Source organism: Garra rufa, chromosome 16 (assembly GCF_049309525.1).
Source record: "Garra rufa chromosome 16, GarRuf1.0, whole genome shotgun sequence".
In the NCBI taxonomy this organism is placed as follows: Eukaryota; Metazoa; Chordata; class Actinopteri; order Cypriniformes; family Cyprinidae; genus Garra; species Garra rufa.
In genome coordinates this window covers 20,229,268-20,252,470 of record NC_133376.1, presented here as the reverse complement: position 1 = coordinate 20,252,470, position 23,203 = coordinate 20,229,268, and the positions used below count along the sequence as shown (strand labels likewise).

General features: G+C 39.2%; 1 protein-coding gene across 1 annotated transcript in view; it reads left to right on the top strand.

The window, feature by feature from the left end:
* LOC141288684 (complexin-1) overlaps nucleotides 1-21,643 on the top strand; it is a 64,938-nt gene extending 43,295 nt beyond the window's left edge. Inside the window, exons 3-4 of the mRNA XM_073820850.1 lie at nucleotides 9,571-9,746; nucleotides 20,786-21,643. Coding sequence (XP_073676951.1) covers nucleotides 9,571-9,746; nucleotides 20,786-20,983 — 374 coding nt within the window. The 3' untranslated portion in view covers nucleotides 20,984-21,643. The remainder of the gene's footprint in view (nucleotides 1-9,570; nucleotides 9,747-20,785) is intronic.
* The last annotated feature ends 1,560 nt before the right edge of the window (nucleotides 21,644-23,203 follow it).

Below are 23,203 nucleotides of genomic sequence, written 5' to 3'. Positions count from 1 at the left end.
GCTGAGGCACTCTTGTGTGGGTTCATGAGTGCAAAACGGATGCTGACAATTCAAAGCTCTCATTTCCAAAAACACTGACGCAAATTTTCAAATAGATGTAATCTTTATTAAAAAACTGCATAATTGAAATCTAAACAAGTACATAGATCTGAAGCACTCATGTCCGAAAACATCGAAAATAGATGTTATATTTACTAACAAACTGCATATTTGAACTATAAATAAGTACATTCTTGCCTAAAAACCTCTTAAAACTACATTCAGTGACATAAAAACAGTAATATTTATAAAATGATACTGGATTTGGGTGTCCGCCATGACACTCGCTGTAAGAAGTACCGCAAGCAGAGTGATATGATTACATACTGTGAAATGGCTGTTGGAGTTCTGATATCACTCTAATATCGCAATCCTATCAGCCAGTCAGATTGAAAAAACAAAAAACTGTTGTATAAATGGTTTTAATGCATATTTTAATGCAGTATTTTGAGGAAAGGGCAAAGAAAAAAGATGTCTACACTGTACAATGTTTTCACCAGATTCAACTTAAAAACCTAAGTTCAGCAGCTGCCTTAATTTTTTTTTAAACTACAAGTCATTTTAACTTATTACAATAAAAATTAGTTGATTTAACTTGTGAGTTGAAATGACTTAAGTTAATTTAGCTTAAATTTTTAAGGCAGCTGCTAAACTTAAGTTTTTAAGTTGAAACTGGTGAAAACCTTTTACAGTGTAATTACCACAAGAAATAAAATACTAATATGGGAATGTCTATTTTGAATAATTTGGTGAATTAAAAAACTTCACACAAAAAGGTACTCTAGGCAAGGCAAGGCTAGGCAAGTTTGTTTAAAGCACGTTTTAGCACATTTCATACACAGTGATAATTTCAGTATTTATTTATTGTGAACTATATTATTTTCTCTGTTAAGGGCAAACTAAAAGCTATGATTTTTCAAAGCAAATAAATATAACTCACTTTTCACAAAGACTAGAAATAATACCAGTCACTGGTAAAACATCTTTAATAACATTTTAATAACACACAACACAGGGGAAGCATAGATAGATTGACAGATATAAGCACATACTGCAGTTATGTCATCTGCTACTTTAGAAAAAATGATAATTCATAATTTGGACATTTTTTCCTCCCGTAATTCTGACTTTTTTCCCTCAGAATTGTGAAATACTGTATAAACTCAGAATTCAGAACTTTTTTCTTGCAATTCTGAGTCGACATTTCACAATTTGGACTTTTTCTCAGAATTCTGAGTTTATGGAACATAGATAGGATGACAAAATGCTAGCTAGCCGGATAGCCAGCTAGCCAGCTAGATAGATAGATAGATAGACAGACAGACAGACTGACCACCCGCTTACACGTGGCTACACAAATACACAAATCTACTGTGGTAATGGTTTAGCAAAATCTCCACCAGCTGACACATTTCAACTATCACACGATACATAGCGCACGGCCCTACGGCTGTGTTTTCCTTTTCTGCACAGGCACTCGGGTAAAGGGTGGCACATTTTGTTCTCATCTACCCACACTTCCTCTCACAGTAAGGACACATAGACACACACTGACAAGCACACAAAGGTTTGAGGATATGCCACCTGTCAAGTATGCCATCTCCATCACTTTTTCCGCTACAACAGACACATACTTACGCAAACACACTCTTTTTATGTAACACAGTCCATTTCCAGCCCATGTGACTATACCATTTTCAAAATTCAAGCATCAATTTGGCGTCTTTCACATCGTTCAGTGCCTCCCGGCCGACAGACGTACATAGACACATAGAGGAGACCCTTGAACAGTGTAGCTTTAGCGTGGTTACCTGCTTGTTATGAAGAGATCTACTTCAGGGACTCTGGTCTGGTCTGCATGAGCGGCTGAGCAGTAGCGCTATGCTGCACAGAGACGCCGTAAAGAGTTTGTGTGTCGCACGGCGACTTTGTCACGATCAGATGAGCTAATTAGCCTCAGGAGCGCAGATTAACAGCGCGTGCTGCAGAGGAGCTGAGACAAGAGCCAGTGCCAAGCCAGTGAAAACAGCTCTAATTAAAAAACAGACAATGAAAAACACTAGAGTTCAAACGGGAGAACAGAGCGATGGCTTTTGCCTGTGATCTTCAAAAACTTTGGGGGGAAAATGGTTAATATTAATTGGACTGGAAGTTGAATTAATGTAGTTATGCTTAATGTTTGAAATGTTTTTTGCTTCAAATTGCGTTGGTTAGAGCATATAGTCCAAGGTTATAATCTGTTTTTGAATATTAATATTTTTAGTTTTTATTTAGATTCGGTATAGTGTTGAAGTAAATTCCCAATGGTTATAATCAAGGCTCATCACACTAAGAACACTCTTAAAAATAAAGGTGCTTTAAAATGTTCTTCACAGCGATACCATAGAAGAACCATTTTTGGTTCCACAAAGAACCATTCATTCAAAGGTTCTTTAAAAAACCTTTGAAAATCTCTTTCTTACCTTTTTACAATCAAGAACCTTCTTTCACCACATAGAACCTTTTACGAAACAAAAAAGTTTTTTATGGAACCATTTAGACAAAAAAAGTTTCTTCTATGGCATCATGCAACCCCTTTATTTTCAAGAAGAATATAACGATAATCATAACAATAACTAGCATCCACTCGGATGAGGATTGATTCTGTGGAAGCCTGTTTCCACCATAAAATAAAGGAATGAAAAAGGTAACAGCAACAGTTTTTCTTGCAATTCTGAGAACAAAACTGAAAATTGTGAGTTATAAACTTACAATTTTGATAAAAAAGACAGAATGAAGTCTGCAAGAAAAAGATATTTACATCTCAAAGGTCTGAAAAAATTCTCACTTTTTTCTCCTCAGAATTCTAACTTTTCTTCTTATAATTAAAAGGAAAAAGTCTGAATTGTAAGATAAAATCTCTTTAAGTCTTTATTCCATGGTGGAGACAAGCTTACATAAGATTCTGACTCGCTGTCAATGCTCTATTGTTCATCAGCTGGAAGAAAATCTTTCTGAACGTGATTCTAACAATATCATACTTAATAATTTGAAAAACTTCTGGAGTTTTTACTTGTTGAATATCCTCTTGCACTTAGAAATATGTGACATTACAAAAGTACAGTACATAAAATTGGTTACCGACTAAATTGGCAAACTCCTTTAAAAAGATACAAATATATCCACATAATTTATAAAATGTCTTTGGTTTGGCCCATTTAAGAGAGTGCCATGCAAATTTGAACATCAAATATCACGCATTACTTTTCCCCCCTCTCATACACTGAAATGATACAAATACAGACAACTCTGAGCAATTCAAAAGCAAAATATACTTTACAGTGAAGCACTATTTGTACCTTCAAGAAGTTCACCAACTGCAGCCACAGATATTACCTGTGAATACACACCAGCTATTCTCATTTCAAAACTCGAGTTTGCTAAAGCTGTTCTGTACAGGGATATACTCTGCACTTGACTGGTAATTCAGGATGACAGCTCTCTACAGAATCTCACGGTTTCAGCAAGTTTCTAGTTTTGTCAGCTAATTCTTTCCATGGATGCCCTAGTGGGTAGTTTCAGTTCAGTCGCCTCCGTCAGTCTTCACAGGTTAATCCGACCCTAAAATTAAAATGCCAAATCAATTGTTTTTATTTTAAAAATAGAGACACATGTTTCCTCTCATTTCCTCATTTTGCACAAACTCATTCTGACTTCCCAGAAGTCAATTTGAGCAGTAGTAAGCCTACAGTCCTTATGGGCATGCTTTGTTCAAGCTCATAAAGTTGTACAATTCTGCCTCTTACTAACCTATTGATTGTGCTAAAGCTGAATGGCTGGCTCCAGTGTGATACGAGTGCGGATAATTGTTTCATTTAGTTGGAATTACAGAAATACTGAAGTGAGTCACACTGAAACGTCAGTCAGTTTGTAATATAAATTTATGTTCTGACCTCACATCATGCAGCTAAATTTAAAATCAACCGACGCCATTTACAGTGCATTTTACTTTCAAAAACAAGATATTTTGAGAACGCAGGGCTGAACTTGGATTCAAAAATAAATTGAAACTGAAAAGTGGGTGATCTATAACAGATGGAGTCAGGCTAAAAGTGAGTTTACAGTTGATTGCAGTCTTTTTGACCGAAAGATCTGTCTGAAAATTGTTAGTATGTGCTATTAGTCTGTTTTGGCCTAGATACAATGAAATAAATAAATACGGCAAGTTCCCTTACTATATACACAATATAAAACTGTAATAAACCTAACATGATATTTTATGTAATTATCCAGTAAATTACCTTTAAATGTAAAGATTTTGGAGATAAAAACAAACAGTCGTCTTATAATTTACAGTGAAAAAACATAAACTGACACTCCCACAATTTACATTTGATGGTGTTTAGTTTAAATAATGATGTTTCTTAATAGTCTTTGTCATTAATTTGGTACATTTAGGATTTGTGTTACATCTTTATTGATAAATTAATGTTTATTGCATAATTTTAGTGTCATGTGTGATGAACTAATTCATAATGTGTCTCTTTTATTATGTATTATTATGGTGGTTATCAGTATACATATACTGTAAAAAAAAAAACTTTTCACACAAAATACACACTTTTCACACTTTTCACAAAAATATGGTAGCGACATTTTAGGTTTAGGTAAAAACTTAAATTCACAGGAAAAAATAACTAATATAAAGTTAATAAAACAACTTAACCACTAATATCTGTTTTATACCATTGTAATACACTGATAACCACCAAACATTAATTTAACTACATAAGTTGTAAGATAAAACCTAATGTACACAACCGATAAGAATAAATATAAGTATTTCAATGGAAATACATCAGTTGTTGAAGTGTCATGCAGGGAATTCTGGAAATGTCAATTTATGTCAGTTTTTCACTGTAAATTATGCGATGACTTTGTGAAAACTGAAGTTTTTTACTGTTAAATTACATCAAATATTATTCATCATATATGGAAACTTACTGTTAACCAATTAACAGGTTTTTATGGTAGTATTTTTACAGTCTTTTACTATAATTTTTTTTACAGTGCATGGTATATTAGTGCAAAATAAATGTTATTATTGCTTTACATAGAATATTAAACACTGTATCTGTAAAACATTTTTTATTAAAACTTTTTTATTGTAAATATCAGTTCTGTAAAACCTAAACTGATGAATTATACATGAAAAAAAAAAACAGCAATCTCAGTTCAGTACAGTAAAGCACTTGTTTTTGTGACTTTATACTTCATAGTTATGAGCAACTTTTGCCAAGACTCTTGCAGGCACTAACCATAAAACTGGGTCTCTCATGAATGCTTGACAAAAATCAAATGACTTTAAGCTCAGCAACCCTCTCCAGAGTAAAGACAAGCTTGGTCCTCCTAACCCTCATGTACATATGATGTGAATGAAAAGTCCGGGCTGATGAAAGAGAGTTGAATTGTCAGATCTGAAGGATCTGGTCTTTACACGTCTCTGCTGTCTGAAGGACCCAGCTCTTATTAAAATCAATTGCTAGAGAGCAGTAAATGCGAGACCATGTGTCACGCAGGTTGAATGCAGACCTCATGGACTGCTGGAATGGCAGTGTGCCGCCCTCAACTGCTGATCCAGGGAGAACAAAACTTCTAGACTGAAAACAGAACCCTTCATGCATTTACATGCCGTTCTGTCTCCCAGCTCAAACTGACGTGACATGAATACATATTGCATGAACTTGGATAACTTCTGTTCTGCTATGTCAGCCTACAGTAACTCAGACTCAAAGGTGGTAGAGGGACAAAAAGTATGGGTTTGAATCTGGCTAGATTTGCATTATTTGTGCTCAGCATCACCTATTGTACATCATATATCATCAACTACAGCATAAATGTTTGTATTTTGTATATATATATATTTTTAGTGTTAAAGGAAATGTCCATAAACATAATGGATAATGTCCTGGCAGAAACTACCAGCACATTTTCTGTTTCTTCTATGGATTTATTTAGTTTGGCATTAGCAATGCCACAGTAATGGATAAAAAAAATGTACAACATAAGTTGAATTTTAGTTGCTTCAGATAAATGTAGTGATAAATTCTGTTACAGTATCATCAGATCTTATTACATTTGGCAGAGTTTCTGAGAGTTTCACAAAGGTATGTCTTGTATAAGCAATGCTTCAAGGTTTCCAACAGATCTCCTTTACTGTTTCATTCATTTTACAAAAAAGTATGAAGCTTGAATAGCTCTGCTGTCAAACATACGGAAATAACTACACAAACAATGTGTTCTTCATCAATATTTTGGTTGTTTTCAAGTGCAAATGTCTAAAGATTTTTAAATCAAGATACATTTACTTGAGAACAAAATGGCATTAAATAAGAATTCTTGGTTTATGAGAAATTTTTGAAAGTGAAGGGAACAAATATCTGCCAGTGGGCTCAGAAAACCTAATTCAATGGGAAAACAAGTGTTCATATCCCAGTGACAAAAGTTTGATCTTATTTTAAGCATGAACACTGATCATTTTATTCAGTTTTATGAGTACATGACCTCAAATATGTTCAGAACAAGACTTAATATGTTCAAATTGCGTCTCAAGTAAATGTATCTTGATTCAAGTTTTGATATTTGTATTGGGAAATGAAAAAATACTAAGGAAGATATTTGTTTTTTTTTGCAGTTCATGCAACATTTAATGCCAAATTACATGAATTCAAAGCCTTGATTTGTGGATTTATGTCTTCTATGGTTTTTTGTTATTACACTTTAGAGCATGGCATTAGCAATAGCACATTAATGGGTAAGAAAAAGTACAACAAATGGAATTTTAGTTGCTTCAGATAAATGTAATGTTAAAATCTGTTTTAAAATGTAATTTCTTACAGTATCATCAGATCGTATTACATTTGGCAGACACCTTTATCCAGAGTTTCTTGTGTAAGCAACACATTAAGGCTTGAAATTTTACTTCCAACAGATTTCCAATACTATACTTCTAATTAAACCGCAAAAAAAGAAAGAAAAATATGTTCATCGTCAGTATTTCTGTCGTTTTCAAATGCAAATGTTTACTTGTGAACAAAAAAGGGAAAAAAAGGAAGTTTGTTGTCAAAACAAGAACAAACATTTGCCAGTGGGCTCAGAAAAATCTGATTAATTCAAAGGAAAAATTAGTTTTCATACAATTTTTTTTCTTATTTTAACCCCTTAGCATTCCTGTCAAACTTTTATGATTACCCAACCTCAAATTTGTTCAGAACAAGATTTAATGTTCAAATTGCATCTCAAGTAAATGTATCTTGATTACATTTTTGTATTGGGAAATGAAAAAATATTAAGGAAGGACTAAGTTTTTTGCAGTTCATGCAACATTTAATGCCATTAATTTATGAATTCAAGGCCTTAATTTGTGGAAGGGAGAATGCTTAAAGATGTTTTAACACCTGCAGAAACACTGTTATCTCAAACACATCTCCTCTGACTACTTGAGATCAAACTTATTAATAAATTAATGCATATTGATAAAAGAAAACGAAAAATAAAAACAGAAAACTTGGCAAAAAGTTCCTTAAAAGTAAATACACCTAAATGTAATTATTTCATGCCACTAATAACATTTAGATCTGAAAGCTTATTGTTACTGAATGGCCAAGTTTCTGTCAAAGACATTAACATGTATCTTTACCATAAACACTTGACTCAGTCCTGTTAGTGCACTTATGTACATTATAAAAAAAAAACATTAATTAACACTAGGGCTGTCCCCGACTATGAATTTTCATAGTCGAATCAGAATTTTCGAATCTTTCTATAGTCGACCGATAGTCGAATCATCTAGGCTTATGTGCGTGTGTGAATGGGTTGGGAGGGGCACGACACTATAGTCAGCAGGAGGGTAAAACTATTTTTATTTTATTTTATAAGCGACCAAAACTGCCTGCCAACTGACAGACAAACTTATTTAGGTTTAAATAAAAACACAGAACGCGTCTTTTAGTTCTAAAAACGCGAGGCGCACAGCACTGCCTTTTTTGGTGACTTTTAATGAAAGAGCAGTGTGCTGCGGTTTTTTTATGTTGCTAAGCAACGACCAAAACAGCTGTCCTGTCAGTCAATTCAAAGGATTATAGCGCGAGCGCTCTAACTTAGTTTTTTGCTGTTAAGTAAACTGTCATATTAGCAGAAACCCTAAATAATACAGCTCCGGGTTACCCACGATAGACACCAAAGGTTTCTCCTCCATTTCTTGCAGTCTCCGGACTTTTTAAGCAACGGTAAACTTTCGCCATCACAACAGAAGACCCGCATCTCCATTCATTCGATTGGACAATGGAAAAGAACGCGAATGACGTTGGGTGTTTTTCCGCTCAGAGTTGATTTTTTTTTTCAACTTCAGGCGCTCAGAGCGCTCCTGCAAAACGCGAGGCGCAGCAGCCGGGGGCGCATAAACAGGGCACAGAACGCTCACTGCCAACAGAAAACCATTCAAAAAGAGGCGCCTCCAACTGCAAAAACGCGTCAAGATGGTCCTCATCTCGTCATGCATCAGAGAAAGTGAAAATTAAATTTGTCACAGGGGTGGTTGGAATTATTCACAAACACGTTAAAAATATTTACTGAACGCTTCTTTCTTTTCACTTTTGTTTTTACTGCATTATCATAATCAAAGGCTGTATATAACTTAATATAACCGTACAAAACCAGTAGTTCTGTGTGCAATTAGACATTGAGCACCCCCATATTGGCAAAATGGTATGATGCTCGTTTCACCCGCGAAGATTCGACTGTGAGATCGGTGGTCGAATCAGGCTCCGCATATCGATGCATCGAATCTTCGACTATTCGGGGACAGCCCTAATTAACACTGAAACATGTAACATATGCATATCCAGAGTTTTTGTCTAAACGTAGTTACCTTAGTGCATTATTTGTGTTATTTCCCTTAAATTAATGGATTATTGAGTGTGTGGTTATGCACAGCTGATTTAGGGGCATCTCATTAGCTGGCTGCTCATGAAGGGGTACTGTATGTATTGTATGAGTTTAAGCACTTGTCTTTTTTTCAAATCTAATTACTCCCTCATTAACAAAAGTAAGCCTGACAGAACCTAACATTGTGTTGCATTAATACAGTTTGACCAACAGTGGAGAGATACACGACGTTTCACATAGTCACACTGTGGAGCGCTAACAAGCAATCTGATGACTGATGAATGTGAGCTGCGGATGCAATCAGAACTTATTATCTGCTTTGTCAAAATCCTGTATTCTCATGGCCCTAATGGAGTCCTTTTGTTATAACGATCTGACCCATTGTCCTTTTCTTGGCGGCTGTCCTACTTGCATGTCTTGCCGACAAAGAGAGTAGTCGTCTTTGAGAGAATTTATAAAAGAAACCGGATGACTGTGAGAACTAATTTATCAGCTTTTCAGTTCACCTTGTGTTAGAGGTTAGAGGTACCCTCCAAATGTCTTTGGAAGGCCGCTAAGCAGTCTGTAGATTTTCTGTTCCTCATTCTCTCCTTCTTTTTCTCAAAGGGGCGACCAAAGACATGGGGAAAATGCTGGGGGGCGAGGAGGAGAAGGACCCTGATGCCGAGAGAAAGGAGGAAGAAAGACAGGAAGCCCTGAGGCAACAGGAGGAGGAGAGGAAGGCAAAGTATGCAAAAATGGAATCGGAGAGGGAATCGATTCGACAGGGCATCAGGGACAAGGTAAATGTACCGTGAAATAATTATTCACTGTTATGAGGTGTCAAAATGTTTATATGATCACTTATGATAATCTAGGCCAGGGTGATTATCATTAACATTACCTGAAATAACATAAAAAGAAACTTGTTTTATTTCAGCTATGCAGTTGCCAAGGCAGCCTTTCTCATTTTTATTTAGTTTAGGTACTAAAATAACTGAAATTAAACTGAAACTAATAGAAAAATGTTTTAATTCAATCTAATTCTAAAATATTAACAAAAACTATAATAATATATCAATGATAGTAAAATAATACCAAATAAAATAGGCCATTGGTTTTCAAACTGTTACTGCAATTTTTTTTTCTAGTGAGTGTATTGGTCTTGATTTCCATTACAAAAAAATAAATATTTTTAAATCAAGATGCATTTACTTTAGAAGAAAAATTAAGCCTTGTTTTCTGAAAAATATATTAAAATTAAGTTCTTGTATCTTAAAATTCTTACATTTTTCGCAATTGCGAGTCTTGTATCTTGCAATTCTTTTTTTCATAATTGTGTGTTTGTATCATACAAATCAGACTATTTTTCACAACTGCAATTTGTATCTCCCAATTCTGACTTTTTTTCTTAGAATTGCATGTTTGTATCTCACAACTCTTGATGTTTTTCGCAAAAGTGAGTTTTTATCTCACAATTCTGACTTTCTTCGCAATTGTAAGTTTGTATCTCGCAATTCTGACCTTTTTTGCATTTGCCAGTTTGTATCTCACAATTCTGACTTTTTTTTTGGCAATTTGTGAGTTTGTATCTCACAATTCTGACTTTTTCTCAAAAGTTTTGGGTGTTTATATCTCTCAATTCTGACTTTTCTCAGAATTATGTGTTTGTATCTCACAATTCTCACTTTTTTTGCAATTGCAAGTTTATATCTCACAATTCTGACCTTATTCGCAATTGCGACTTTGTATCTTGCAATTCTGTCTTTTTTCACAATTGCATGTTTGTATCTTGCAATTCTGACTTTTTTGGCAGTTACGTGTCAGGGCTCGAAATTGCGACCGTTTTGGTCGCATATGCTCCCAAAATTTAATCTGCGTGACCTCAAATTGTATTTGGGAGCATTTGTGCGAGTGCGAGAAATTGTTGTGTTGCGACTTGGTTTCATTTCTTTACAAAACTTTCACTAGTCTAACTACTGCACATACTGTTGTGAGCTGATACAGTGACAGGTTCGCTGTTCTCTCTTTTGATTGTGGACAAATAAAAGGTCTCCACAATCTGCTTTTGAAGAAATCTACTATATTTCGTGCTACAGGGTACATTCTGTCAGATACAATTCTGCCGCCTCCGTCTCAAAATACTGTACAACGCGGCATACATTCACATCAGATGATAACTCAGCGGCAGAGTTCCACTCACGCAGGGGCGTAATTTCCACTCAGGACACACTTTTCAAAATCCCGTTGGTGTCCTCCCACTTTCAAATGGTTTTGTTAAAGTAATCTCTTGTATTGTAGAAAGCACGCTCCGCGCTGTCGTGAGTTTCGCTTAATCGTTAAAACAAAACCAAAAGTAAAACGCGCACGCGCATTCAAAAGCGATTTTAATACCCCACGTTTAGAGAGCGACTCCCCAATGCCCCATAATACATCTAGGCTGTTATTAGTATGTGGGCTATAATAAGTTGTGTAGTGTCTATAGCTCTGTATCATGCTTGAAAAATTTGGTCTCTATTTGCACTTTGAATATTGAAAGAGTAGCCTACTTTGATCATGCCTGCATTTATTGTCTACACGACTAAGAAAGAAGTGTCATTTTTTTTGTTATTTATACTGTAGATTGTTTAAAAATGCTGTGGTTGCCTCTAATTTAAATGGCTGTACCTATAACAGAGAAAACAAACATCTTGTTCATGTACTCATATTTTAATTCATTCTTGTCCCTTGCTTAAAGCGTAAAATAAATATATAAAAAATGCTATCAGAATCAGCCCATTTGCTTGTAAAACATCTGCAATCAGAATCGACCACAAGCGCAAAAAGAAATTAGGTGCTCCTAAAATTTTTGAAGTTGGGAGCACCAGTGCTACCAAGTAAAAAAGATAATTTCGAGCCCTGCGTGTTTGTATCTAGCAATTCAGTCTTTTTTTGGCAATTGCTAGTTTTTGTCTCACAATTCAGTCTTTTTTTTTTTTTTTTTTGGCAATTGCTAGTTTGTGTCTCACAATTCTGACCTTTTTCGCAACTATAAGTTTGTATCTCGCAAATTCTGACTTTTTTCCCAACTGTAAGTTTGTATCTCGCAAATTCTGACTTTTCGGCAATTGTGAGTTTGTATCTCGCAATTTGGACTTTTTTGGCAATTGCGAGTATACATGTCTAAATTCTGACTTTTTTCGGAATTGTGAGCTTCATCTTGCAATTCTGATTTTTTTTTCAGAATTAAGTGTTTGAACCTCAGAACTCTTGACTTTTTTCGCAAATGTGATTTATAAAGTCCAGGTCTGAGGGGAAAAAAAGACTAATATTTTCACAGAATTCTCACAATTCTGATCTAACTCAAAATTTTGGGTTTATATGACACAATTTTGTGAAAAAAGTCTGAATTGCGAGTTTATATCTCTCAATTCTGACTTTCTCAGAATTGCATGTTTGTATCTTGCGATTCTAATTTTTTTCGCAGTTGTAAGTTTATATCTTTTATTATCTTATTTCTGACTCAGAAAGTTTATATCATGCAATTCTGTTAAAAATTGCAGAGTTTATATCCTGCTATTCTGACTTTACATCTCATAATTCTGAAAAAATAAATAAATAAGAATTGCAAGTTTGTATCATGCAATTCTGAGAATGGGAGATGTAAACTCACAATTGTGAAAAAAAATCACTTGTTTTTTTGTTTTGTTTTTTCCACAAAACAAGACGTAATATCTTATGTCATTTACATCTTAAATAAATTTATCTTAAATGAAGAATTAGACTTGTCATAAAGGTAAATTTTTCAGAATTGAGATTTATACATCACCTGAAAGCTAAATAAATAATCTTTCCACTGATGTATGGTTTGTTAGGATAGGAAATTTGACTGAGATACAACCATTTGAATATCTGGTATCTGAGGGTGCAAAAAAAAAAAATCTAAATATTGAGAAAATCGCCTTTAAAGTTGTCCAAATTAAGTTATTAGCAATGCTACTTATCAAAAAAATTAAGTTTTGATATATTTACGGTAGGAAATTTACAAAATATCTTCATGGGACATGATCTTTATACTTGTCCTAATGCTTTTTGGCATAAAAGAAAAATTGATAATTTTGACGTGTACAATGTATTGTTGGCTATTGCTACAAATACACCCGTGCTACTTATTATGAAACAACGACAAAAAAAAAAAAAAAAAACAGGTAGTGAATTACTTTTTTGCAGCGTATGAAATTTAAAATGCTACAAATATTTAAATATTAAATATTTAATATTTCCATTTTTCATTTTTATTTAAAAATCACTGATCTAGACTATTTAGAAAATAATCTACTAATACTATATTGGACAAATAGTGACTGAATGACATCATAGAATTATAGAGACCAAATAAATACATGAGGTGAAAGTTATTTGTGGGGGTTTTCTTTGTTTGTTTCACTCTGGGGGAGGCTGAATGCTGCTTTGTAGCAGTTGAGTGGTACGCTGTGTATAGGGATGGACGGGCCCTGAGGCGCACGCTGTGAACCAGAGGGACTGGAAAAATAACAGTCTAGCTCTGGCAAGCATTCCATTACTGTGGAGGCTGTGGAGATTGACTATGCTTGAGTCCCTTCCCTCATACTAGCATATGGCAGTTTTTCTGTGTGACAATATGGAGAGAAAAAAAAAAAGGAAAAAGGTGTCATGGAAGGAAAGACCCAGGGATTATGAAAATGGAAATATTATTCTAATAATAGACAGTGGTACTTAACAGCTTCATTACATTATGCACATTACACACTTTAATTTACTTGCTTTCATTTATACGTAAACTACTGTTTAATTAGTTATCTGCATTACATACAGTTTTTTAAATTACTTTTTCATAAAATAAGCCTAATTTATTAATATATAATACTTTATCACTACATACTGTTTGTTATTTTTTTTTAAATGAATGTTACTGGCAATAATGCTTTGCTTCATCCGATGTAATAAAGTAAGAGCTAAAATGATTATTCTGCTTAACAGACTTGCCACTTACGAATTTGTCATGATAATTTACCTTGGGCCACTGAGTCTTAGAGATTGTACGCATGGCTGCACAAAATGGAGGATGATCTCTTCTTGTGAGCAAACGGAGTTGGAGTGAAACAGATACATTTTTATGCAAAGCCATGTTGAGAGGATGGGAGGCCAAAAAGCCTGTCTTTTTTCACTAAGCCACCACCCCATGGGTCTAATTTACCACAAGGATTAAGGCAGCTTCTCCAAATTCTGTGCAAGACGTGACTGCAATACTGAGAGTAGTCCTTATGTCTTATCCTCAACGTCTGAACTTCAGAGTTTGCCAAGCACTCTCTTCGAGTAACCCATTGAAGTATTTCTCAGATTAAGCTGCATTAATAAGATTGCATGCACATATAAGTGACCCAATCCAAATTAGAGAAAGTAGATAGATGTTTTAAGAAAAGCAGAAAATCAATGTTTAGAAGGTCAGCTGCTGATTGCATAAGCCAGTTCCCTTTCGTGAACGTCGAGCTGCGTCGAACGCTATGGGGAACATCATTGGTGAGCCTCTCTCTGAACGTAGTCTGCCAACCAATCAGATGACGGGAGTGACGTCACCGGCGGGGTGACGTAAGCGACCAGGAAGTATAAAGCACGTGCGTTTGAAGCCGGCATCAGCTTTTGTCATTCAGCTAAGCGCTCTGTGTTATTGTCTGTCTGTTGCATGTCTGCTGTTTTTCTGTGCCAGTTTGCACAACTTTTGAGTAGACATGTCAACCAAGAAAGGGGGAAAGAGTTTATATAAGAAAGCGGTTGATATAACCCCACAGAAGGTGTGTTCCTCCCTGCCAACGCTTCATTGTTGGTGGGGATACACACAGTCTGTGTGTGGTCTGCTTGGGTGCGGAGCACGCACAGTCAGCTCTCGAGGGGGCTGGCTGTTCACAGTGTGAGCGTCTTCCACTGCGGGTGCTTCGTTCCCGGAAAGCTCTCTTCGAGGAGGGAGCTTTCACCAGCGTTCCTCGCGGGTCTGGCCCCGCTTCCGCTGAGACGGAGTGGCAGCTGCACTCGTGGGGTTCGCAGCTCGATCTGCTAGAGGGAATGGAGACGGGTGAACCCCTATCTCTGCGGTTCCTTCCTACCAGGAAGAGGTCTCAAAGCTTCTCCTATCTTCCTCCGAGGAGGTTGATGTGGATAGCGTTGTTGAAAGTGTTCAACCGCTCCCCCGGTCCCCACAGTATGAGGAGCTCTTGGAGGTGGTGACTCGTGCGGTCGAAAAATAAAATATAAATTGGCCCGCAGAGCAAAAACACAATGAGCCGCAAAGACGCAAACTAGAAGAGCGCTTCCTGCGGACTAAATCACCACCCCCAAGAAGGAGCCTTCAGTTTTTCCCTGACCTCCATGCTGAGGTTTCGAGGTCTTGGGAGAAACCATTCTCAGCCCGCTTGTTCATCCCTTCTTCCGACTACTACAGTAATGTCGAGGGGATGGACGAGTGTGGCTATAAGATGATGCCACGGGTCGAACAGACACTAGCTAGCTATCTGTCACCCAGCCTGGCATCATCTTTGAAGGCTCTATCCTTGCCCTCCAAGCCTCTTAAAACAACTTCGAGCTTGTTGGGCAAGGGGTACACGGCGACAGGTCAGGCCGGTGTGTGCTTGCATACTATGTCTATTTTGCAAGCGTACCAGGCCGACCTGCTCAAAGATTTAGATGATGGTCGGGAGGTAAACGTTTCGGAGTTACGCCGCACTGCAGATCTAGCTATCCACGCCACCAAGGAGACCGCCCGTGCTGTTGGTCGGTCTATGGCAGCCCTGGTGGCGGCGGAGAGGCATCTGTGGCTGACCCTGTCCGACATGAGAGAGAAGGACAGGGTCCTCCTTCTGGACGCCCCACTTCAGCCTTCTGCCCTGTTTGGCGACTCAGTCAATGAGGTCGTCAACAGATACCAGGAGGCTAGGAAACAAGCGGCAGCGTTCCAGCGTTACCTCCCTCGCCGTGTCTATTCCTCTGGGACTGCTGGACGGGAGCCGTGTACCAGCTCCTCATACAGGGAGACACAGAAAAAGAGCATTGTGTCTCGTACCCCTCCGGATAGACCTAGAGGGCGGGGCCAGCAACGCTCTAAGTCGGGGGCCTCGAAGACGAGGCCTGACCTGAGGGTCGTCTTCCAGTCTAAGAGGTCCTCGGCTAAATGGCCCTGACAATCATGGCTCAGGGCCAATGAGGGCAGCCCCTCTCGGGGAAGAACGGTTCTCACCACAGTGCATGGTGCTCGTTCTTCCTCGAGGCCCTCAGGAGATCAGTCAGCTAACCCTGCCAGTGTTACAGGGCGCGGCAATCTCCCGCCAACATCTCTCTTTAGTCTCTCCGCCCGGAAACATAGCGGAACTACAGCGTTCGCCACCCCTGCGGGGGTCCTCAGAGAAATTGATTCAGGTGTCTCCTGCCAGTCAGCTGTTACAGGTCACCGAATCAATACCTCTAGTAACACCAGAAACCAGTCTCGAGAGGCTGGTTCCCTTAGTAGACTTTCTGGCAGCGTGGAAACTACTGCCGAATGTATCTGCTTGGGTCCTGCGCACTAAATTCTCTTCTGAAGAAGGAGGCCATCGAGGTGGTCCCTCTTTCAGACAGAGAGGCCGGGTTCTACAGCCGGTACTTCATTGTTCCCAAAAAGGATGGAGGGCTGCGGCCCATTTTAGATCTCAGACAGTTGAACTGCTCAGTCAAGAAACTGAAGTTCAGAATGTTAACAGTCGTGTCTCAAATCAAGTCCGAGGACTGGTTTGTCACGATAGATCTAAAAGACGCTTACTTTCACGTCTCCATCCTTCCTCAACACAAGAAGTTCCTGAGGTTTGCTTTCAGGGGCAAAGCTTACCAATACAGAGTTCTTCCTTTCGGCCTAGCACTCTCACCCTGGACTTTTACAAAGTGTGTGGATGCTGCTCTCGCTCCTCTGCGACTCCAGGGCATCCGCATACTCAACTACATAGACGACTGGCTGATTTTAGCCAGTACAGAACAGTTAGCGGTTCAACATCGAGATTTTGTTCTCGCTCACATGAAAGAGCTGGGGTTGAGACTCAACGCCAAGAAAAGTGTGCTGTCTCCATTACAGAGAACCACTTATCTAGGTGTCGTATGGGATTCGACCACGATGCAGGCACGTATGTCACCTGCTCGGATCGAGTCGATCCTTACTGCAGCAAATGCGGTCAAGCTAGGCCTGTCACTCACTGTCAAACAGTTCCAAGTACTGTTAGGTCTTATGGCAGCTGCATCCAACGTGATACCCTTTGGACTGCTGTACATGAGACCGCTACAGTGGTGGCTCAAAACTAAGGGGTTTTCCCCGAGGGGGAACCCATTCCGCAAGATCAAGGTCACGCGGCGTTGCCTATGTGCCTTGGATATGTGGAAGAAACCTTGGTTTCTGTCTCAGGGCCCGGTGTTGGGAGCTCCTTGTCGCCGTGTCACACTGGCAACAGACACATCTCTCACCGGATGGGGAGCAGTCATGAGTGGCCGCTCCGCCCGCGGTCTGAGGAGCAACCACCATCTCTCATGGCACATAAACTGCCTAGAGATGCTGGCTGTGTTTCAGGCCCTGAAGCACTTCCTCCCAGACCTGAGATACCGTCATGTGCTGGTCCGCACCGACAGCACAGCGGTAGTTTATTACATCAATCACCAGGGGGGGTCTGCGTTCACGCCCCTTGTACAAGCTGGCGTACCAGATCCTCCTGTGGTCACAGGGAAAACTTCTCTCATTAAGAGCAGTTCATATCCCTGGATGTCTCAATGTAGGAGCAGACGTCCTGTCGAGGCAGGGGCCGAGGCCCGGGGAATGGATGCTTCACCCAGAAGTAGTGAAGCACATTTGGAGAGTGTTTTGCCAGGCTCAGGTGGACCTCTTTGCGACTCGAGAGACATTGCAATGTCCCCTCTGGTACTCTCTAGTTCCTCCAGCTCCTCTGGGACTGGACGCTATGGTACAGAAGTGGCCGAGGCTTCGTCTGTACGCCTTTCCCCGGGAGTTCTGGAACGAGTACGCCGGTACGGGGTCCGTCTCTTGCTAGTAGCCCCATACTGGCAGGCCTGAGTATGATTCTCGGACATAATCGCCCTCCTCGATGGCTCTCCATGGGAGATTCCCGTCAGGAGGGACCTCCTCTCCCAGGACGGGGGCTCAATTCTTCACCCCCGCCCGGAGTTGTGGAAACTATGGGTGTGGCCCCTGAGGGGGCACAACTCATAGACACTGGTCTCTCAACCGAGGTTGTTGAGACCATTCTTCAATCCAGAGCTCCCTCTACGAGGAAACTTTATGGCCTTAAGTGGAATCTGTTTACTGCGTGGTGTAGACAACACCAATCAGACCCAGTTCATTGCCCGATAGGTACAGTACTGGAGTTCCTGCAGTCTCGCTTTTCCACAGGGCTAGCCCACTCCACCCTGAAGGTGTATGTGGCGGCTTTATCGGCCTACCACGCCCCTCTCGGTGGCCTGTCAGTGGGTAGAAACCCCTTGGTCAAACGATTCCTCCGCGGTGCACTCAGGTTGAGGCCTCGAGTGAAACCGAGGGTCCCCACGTGGGATCTCGCTGTGGTGCTCGAAGCCCTCTGTAGACCTCCATTCGAGCCTACAGAGGAGATTTCAGACCGCAATCTTACAATTAAGACTGCGTTGCTTCTTGCACTTACCTCTCTCAAGAGAGTCGGAGACCTTCAGGCCCTTTCAGTGGCCCCTTCCTATATTGACTTTGCGCCCGGTTTGGCCAAAGCCTTTCTCTACCCGAGAGCCGGGTATGTCCTGAAGGTCCCGTCACTAGTACCACAGCCAGTTACACTCCAGGCCTTTTATCCTCCTCGAGCACTGGACATATATGTCCACAGAGCTGTCATGTGGCGTAAGACAGAGCAACTGCTGGTTTGTTACGGTCCCCCTAAGAGGGGGCACCCTGCTTCAAAACCTACTATCAGTAGATGGATCGTGGATGCCATTTCTACTGCGTATGAGTCCTCTGGCCTGCCATCACCCTTGGGGGTCAAGGCTCACTCAACTCGAGGCTTGGCTGCAGGTGTCCCTATCCAGGACATCTGCAGTGCGGCAGGTTGGTCCTCACCCTTAACATTCGTCAGGTTCTATGAGCTAGACCTGAGAGCCGCTCTAGGCTCCTCTGTCCTTGAGTGACAGACATTTGTCCCTCCTTGTCCTGGCAGTTTCCCCAGGCGGAGGTGTATTTGTCTCCCTTTTGTTCTGGCGGTTCCCCAGACAGAGGTGTAATACCACTCGCGTCCTGGCAATTTCCCCAGGCGGAGATCTTCCAGTGTCCTGGCAGGTTCACCAGGCACTCCTTTTTTTATCCCTCTCACTCTGGCAGTTTCCCAGACAGAGGTGTACTAACACTCCCTCGTGTCCTGGCAGTTTCCAAGTCCGAGGTGTATTTACTTTCTCTCTTGTTCTGGTGGTTCCCCAGACAGAGGTGTAATACCACTCTTGTCCTAGCAATTTCCCTAGGCAGAGACTCCTTATCCCTCCTTATCCCTGGCAGTTTCCCCAGGCTGAGGTGTATTCTCTCCCTCTTGTTCTGGCGGTTCCCCAGACAGAGGCGTAATATCACTCGCGTCCTGGCAATTTCTCCAGGCGGAGACTTTCCCTGTGTTCTGGCATGTTCACCAGACACAACTCTTTCCACCCTTGTCCTAGTGGTTTCCTAGGCAGGGACTTGGAATTCTGGAGGCGTGGGCATCTCGTTCCCCATAGCGTTCGACGCAGCTCGACGTTCACAAAAGGGAACGTCTCAGGTTACGTATGTAGGAGGGAACGAGACGCTGCGTCGAGTACCATAATTCCCGCATCCCTGCTGCGGGATTTTTTTTTTTTTTTCCATTTAGTAATGGCCTTTAGAAGCTACAAAATATATTACATATTCCCCAGAAGAGAAAATAAGTTAAATTTACCCTGATTTTTAAATTTAAAAAGTTTTAACCCCCAGCTCTTACCGCATCATTTTTCATTCTGAAGTATTAGTGAGCATTTGAACTTTCTGTAAGATGGATCATACAGATCATACAGTCATTGTTGGAAAGGGTTCAACTACTCAAAAATGCTGAAAAAACAGAGAATTTGTGGGACCTTAAGGACTTTATTTTTCAAAATATTTTAAATTCTATAAAAAGAGACTGCTTTCAAAAACATTAAAAAATTAACCAACCTTTTGTCAACAACAAGAGCACAATTCATTTAAATGTAAGATTACTTCATAAATGTGTGGTCTTTCTAATGTAGCTAAAAGGGTAAAACTGAATTAAGAAGCCTCAGACCATTTGAGGGTAAAACAAAGATAAAATGGACCGTTTGTCGCCTAAGCTCTTCTCTAATGAAGTGCATTTCCTTGCCAATATTTGGCAACCCCTTTCTTACATTTGTTTGTAAATGAGAAAGTGTCTCAGATCTAAACGAAGCTTCTGTGAATCAATCAGCTACAGTAACTGTCAGGTTCAAATTATTACACTGACTTGCCAAGTGGCAGTCCGCCAAGGTTTTATGGACAAAGTCAACACCATTCCCATTTAAATGTCTCTAAATCCAGGTCATGAGACAATCTAGAATTGAGTGTAGCCAAAATTCCCCAATGCTCAAACATTTGTATGCAAATTAAGAGAAAATAGTCCTGCAAGTGATTCATTCAGCAAATTATAACATATATTTTACATATATTTTATGGTTTTGATTTTAGTAAACTGCATACAAATCTTTGCAGAGTATGGATATAGAAATGTGCTTATAAATCAACCAAAGGTCACATGTGGAAATGCCTAACATGCTGCTGCTGTGTGTTTTTCAGTATGGTATTAAGAAGAAGGAAGAGAAGGAGGCAGAAGCCCAGGCAGCCATGGAGCAGGCAGCAGAAGGCAGTCTGACCCGTCCCAAGAAAGCCATCCCCGCCGGGTGCGGCAATGAAGAAGAGGAGGAGGAAAGCATCGTGGACACGGTCATGAAGTTCCTCCCAGGCCCGCTTCAAGATATGTTCAATAAAAAGTAACAACGTTCCACAACAAATCATGATAAAACGGAAATCATTAATGTCATAAAATCCCACCTCCTCTTTCCCCGTCCCTTCTCTCGCAATTGTTCTAAGACCTCTGGACTCAAAACGTGTGCCATAACATCTGTCTTTAACTGCAAAATGTGTGACATTTTCTGATTAAAAGAATGAGGAAAATACAAAGTGTGCACTAGAAATGTTACATTGCATAAATCAGTTTCTGTTTAAAGACAAATTTAATGCCCCTGAGTCCAGACCTAAGAGCAAGAATATTTCTCATGCTTTGTTAATTTTGTTTGTAAATAGCAAATGAAAAAAATATAACTGTATATGACTACAGATATACATATATATCGATATACCTATATATACATATAGATATATAGATATACATAAAAGAAACAATGACTATGAGTAAAAGCCATAAATTTATCTTGGAGAGATTTCTCCAATCATATCATATTTTTGATTGTTGCTCTGGTATAGATATTACTGATGAATCCATGTGGTATACTTATTGATATATACTGTATACAGATTAATTTATCATCCATACAGCTCCTGCTGCCATCATGAATTGTCACATCTGATCAATATGATTGAAAACTATAATAGGGAAGAGAACGTTTGATATCACACATGATATGGTTGTTTTGTTTTCTTCTAAGCATGCTAACAAATTTTCTTTGTTCTCAGTACACATTTTTAGCAGAAATACACTGAAATGTAAGGCAATAACTCTGGTTTTAGATTTTGTTGTCCAGCAGACACCAGTGTTAAATAGCTTGTTGCTCACATCTCTGTAGATCTTCCTTTGGAAGTAACAAAACTTTAAAGTAAGTCCCTCATTACTTTGTTACGCACTTTCACATCTCTACTAAACTGAATTTGATCGATTAAAATGGAATCATATGTGTTAGCCAGCCGTTGCAAGTAAAGATTAGCGCTTAGCGCTCATCTTGAATGAACTTATTTGTGCTTTTTACAGTAGCTACTCAAGAATGTGAGGGGTGACATCGATCACATACAACTACAATTGGATCAATAGGGCTATATATATATAAATATATAATCTCTTCATCTTCACTGCTGTACAGTAGAATAGTTTGTAGCGTCTACATTTATTTACGTTAGCTCTCACCACACGGTTGTGAGCACACATTACGTAAACAGACAGTGACAATGGTGCAATATTTGTTTCTGAATGAAGATGTCCTGTGTCCGTTGGTTCTATATGGGACTCGGATCCCAGATCAGCAATAACAGACAATCTTCATGGTTATGTATTCAGCTTATTTGCTAGAGAATGTTTGTGTGCAAATGCCGTGTCGTCTTCCTAGTATCAGTCAAACGAGCTTAGTAAAAGAAAGTTGTGCGATCGCTAAATAAGTCTGACTCATTTTATGAGCCAAGAAAGGAAGAAGAAAAAATCTGACTTGTGTTTTTATGCTTGCTTGTTGCTAGTTTATGTATGACGTTATTTCTCGTTGTCGTAACTGCATTGAAAAGAGGGAAAACAGCGGGACTGAATTCCTCAATGATGAGAAATCAGATGCGAAAGACGCGGAGTCAGATTGTATTATCCATCCTCTCTTTTTTTACTAAGAAAAAACGATAAGCTACGCCGTGGTTTGATAGAGTGTGCTTATATTACGTCCGCAATTATTGTAAATACAAGCGCATTCAGGAAAACCTGTTAACTTAGTCGCAGATCATTGTGTATGTCTAAACACAATCAAATTGTCAAATACAACTAGTAATCAGGCTGCCATTCTGTTGTTTTGAACATTCCGAATATTCCAGACATTCCATCTGAACCATACTGGCTTGTGTGCATATGAATAATAATAATAATAAATAAATAAATAAATATTCAGTGTCTCTAGAAAGCATATAAGCCATGCTTTAAAAGTAAAACTCAGTTTAGTTTAATTATTTCACACGGTCACAGTGATGTCATAGCGTTCTGTCCTGCCACGTACCACAAGAAACGGAGTTTGTTAAATATTAATGTTTATGATATGAATGTGCTTGCAGATAAGATCGGCATCCTTCAACAGCTAAACAAACTAGCCAGTTGCTACGATGCTAAAATTCATATTAGTGGTCAATCATCTTGAATGTTGTCTGATTTTACTGCCACTTGTGTTTAAGGCCTTTACTCGCCAGAAGTGACGATGTCAGCTGTAACACTTTCGGAGAGATGAGATTCAGCTC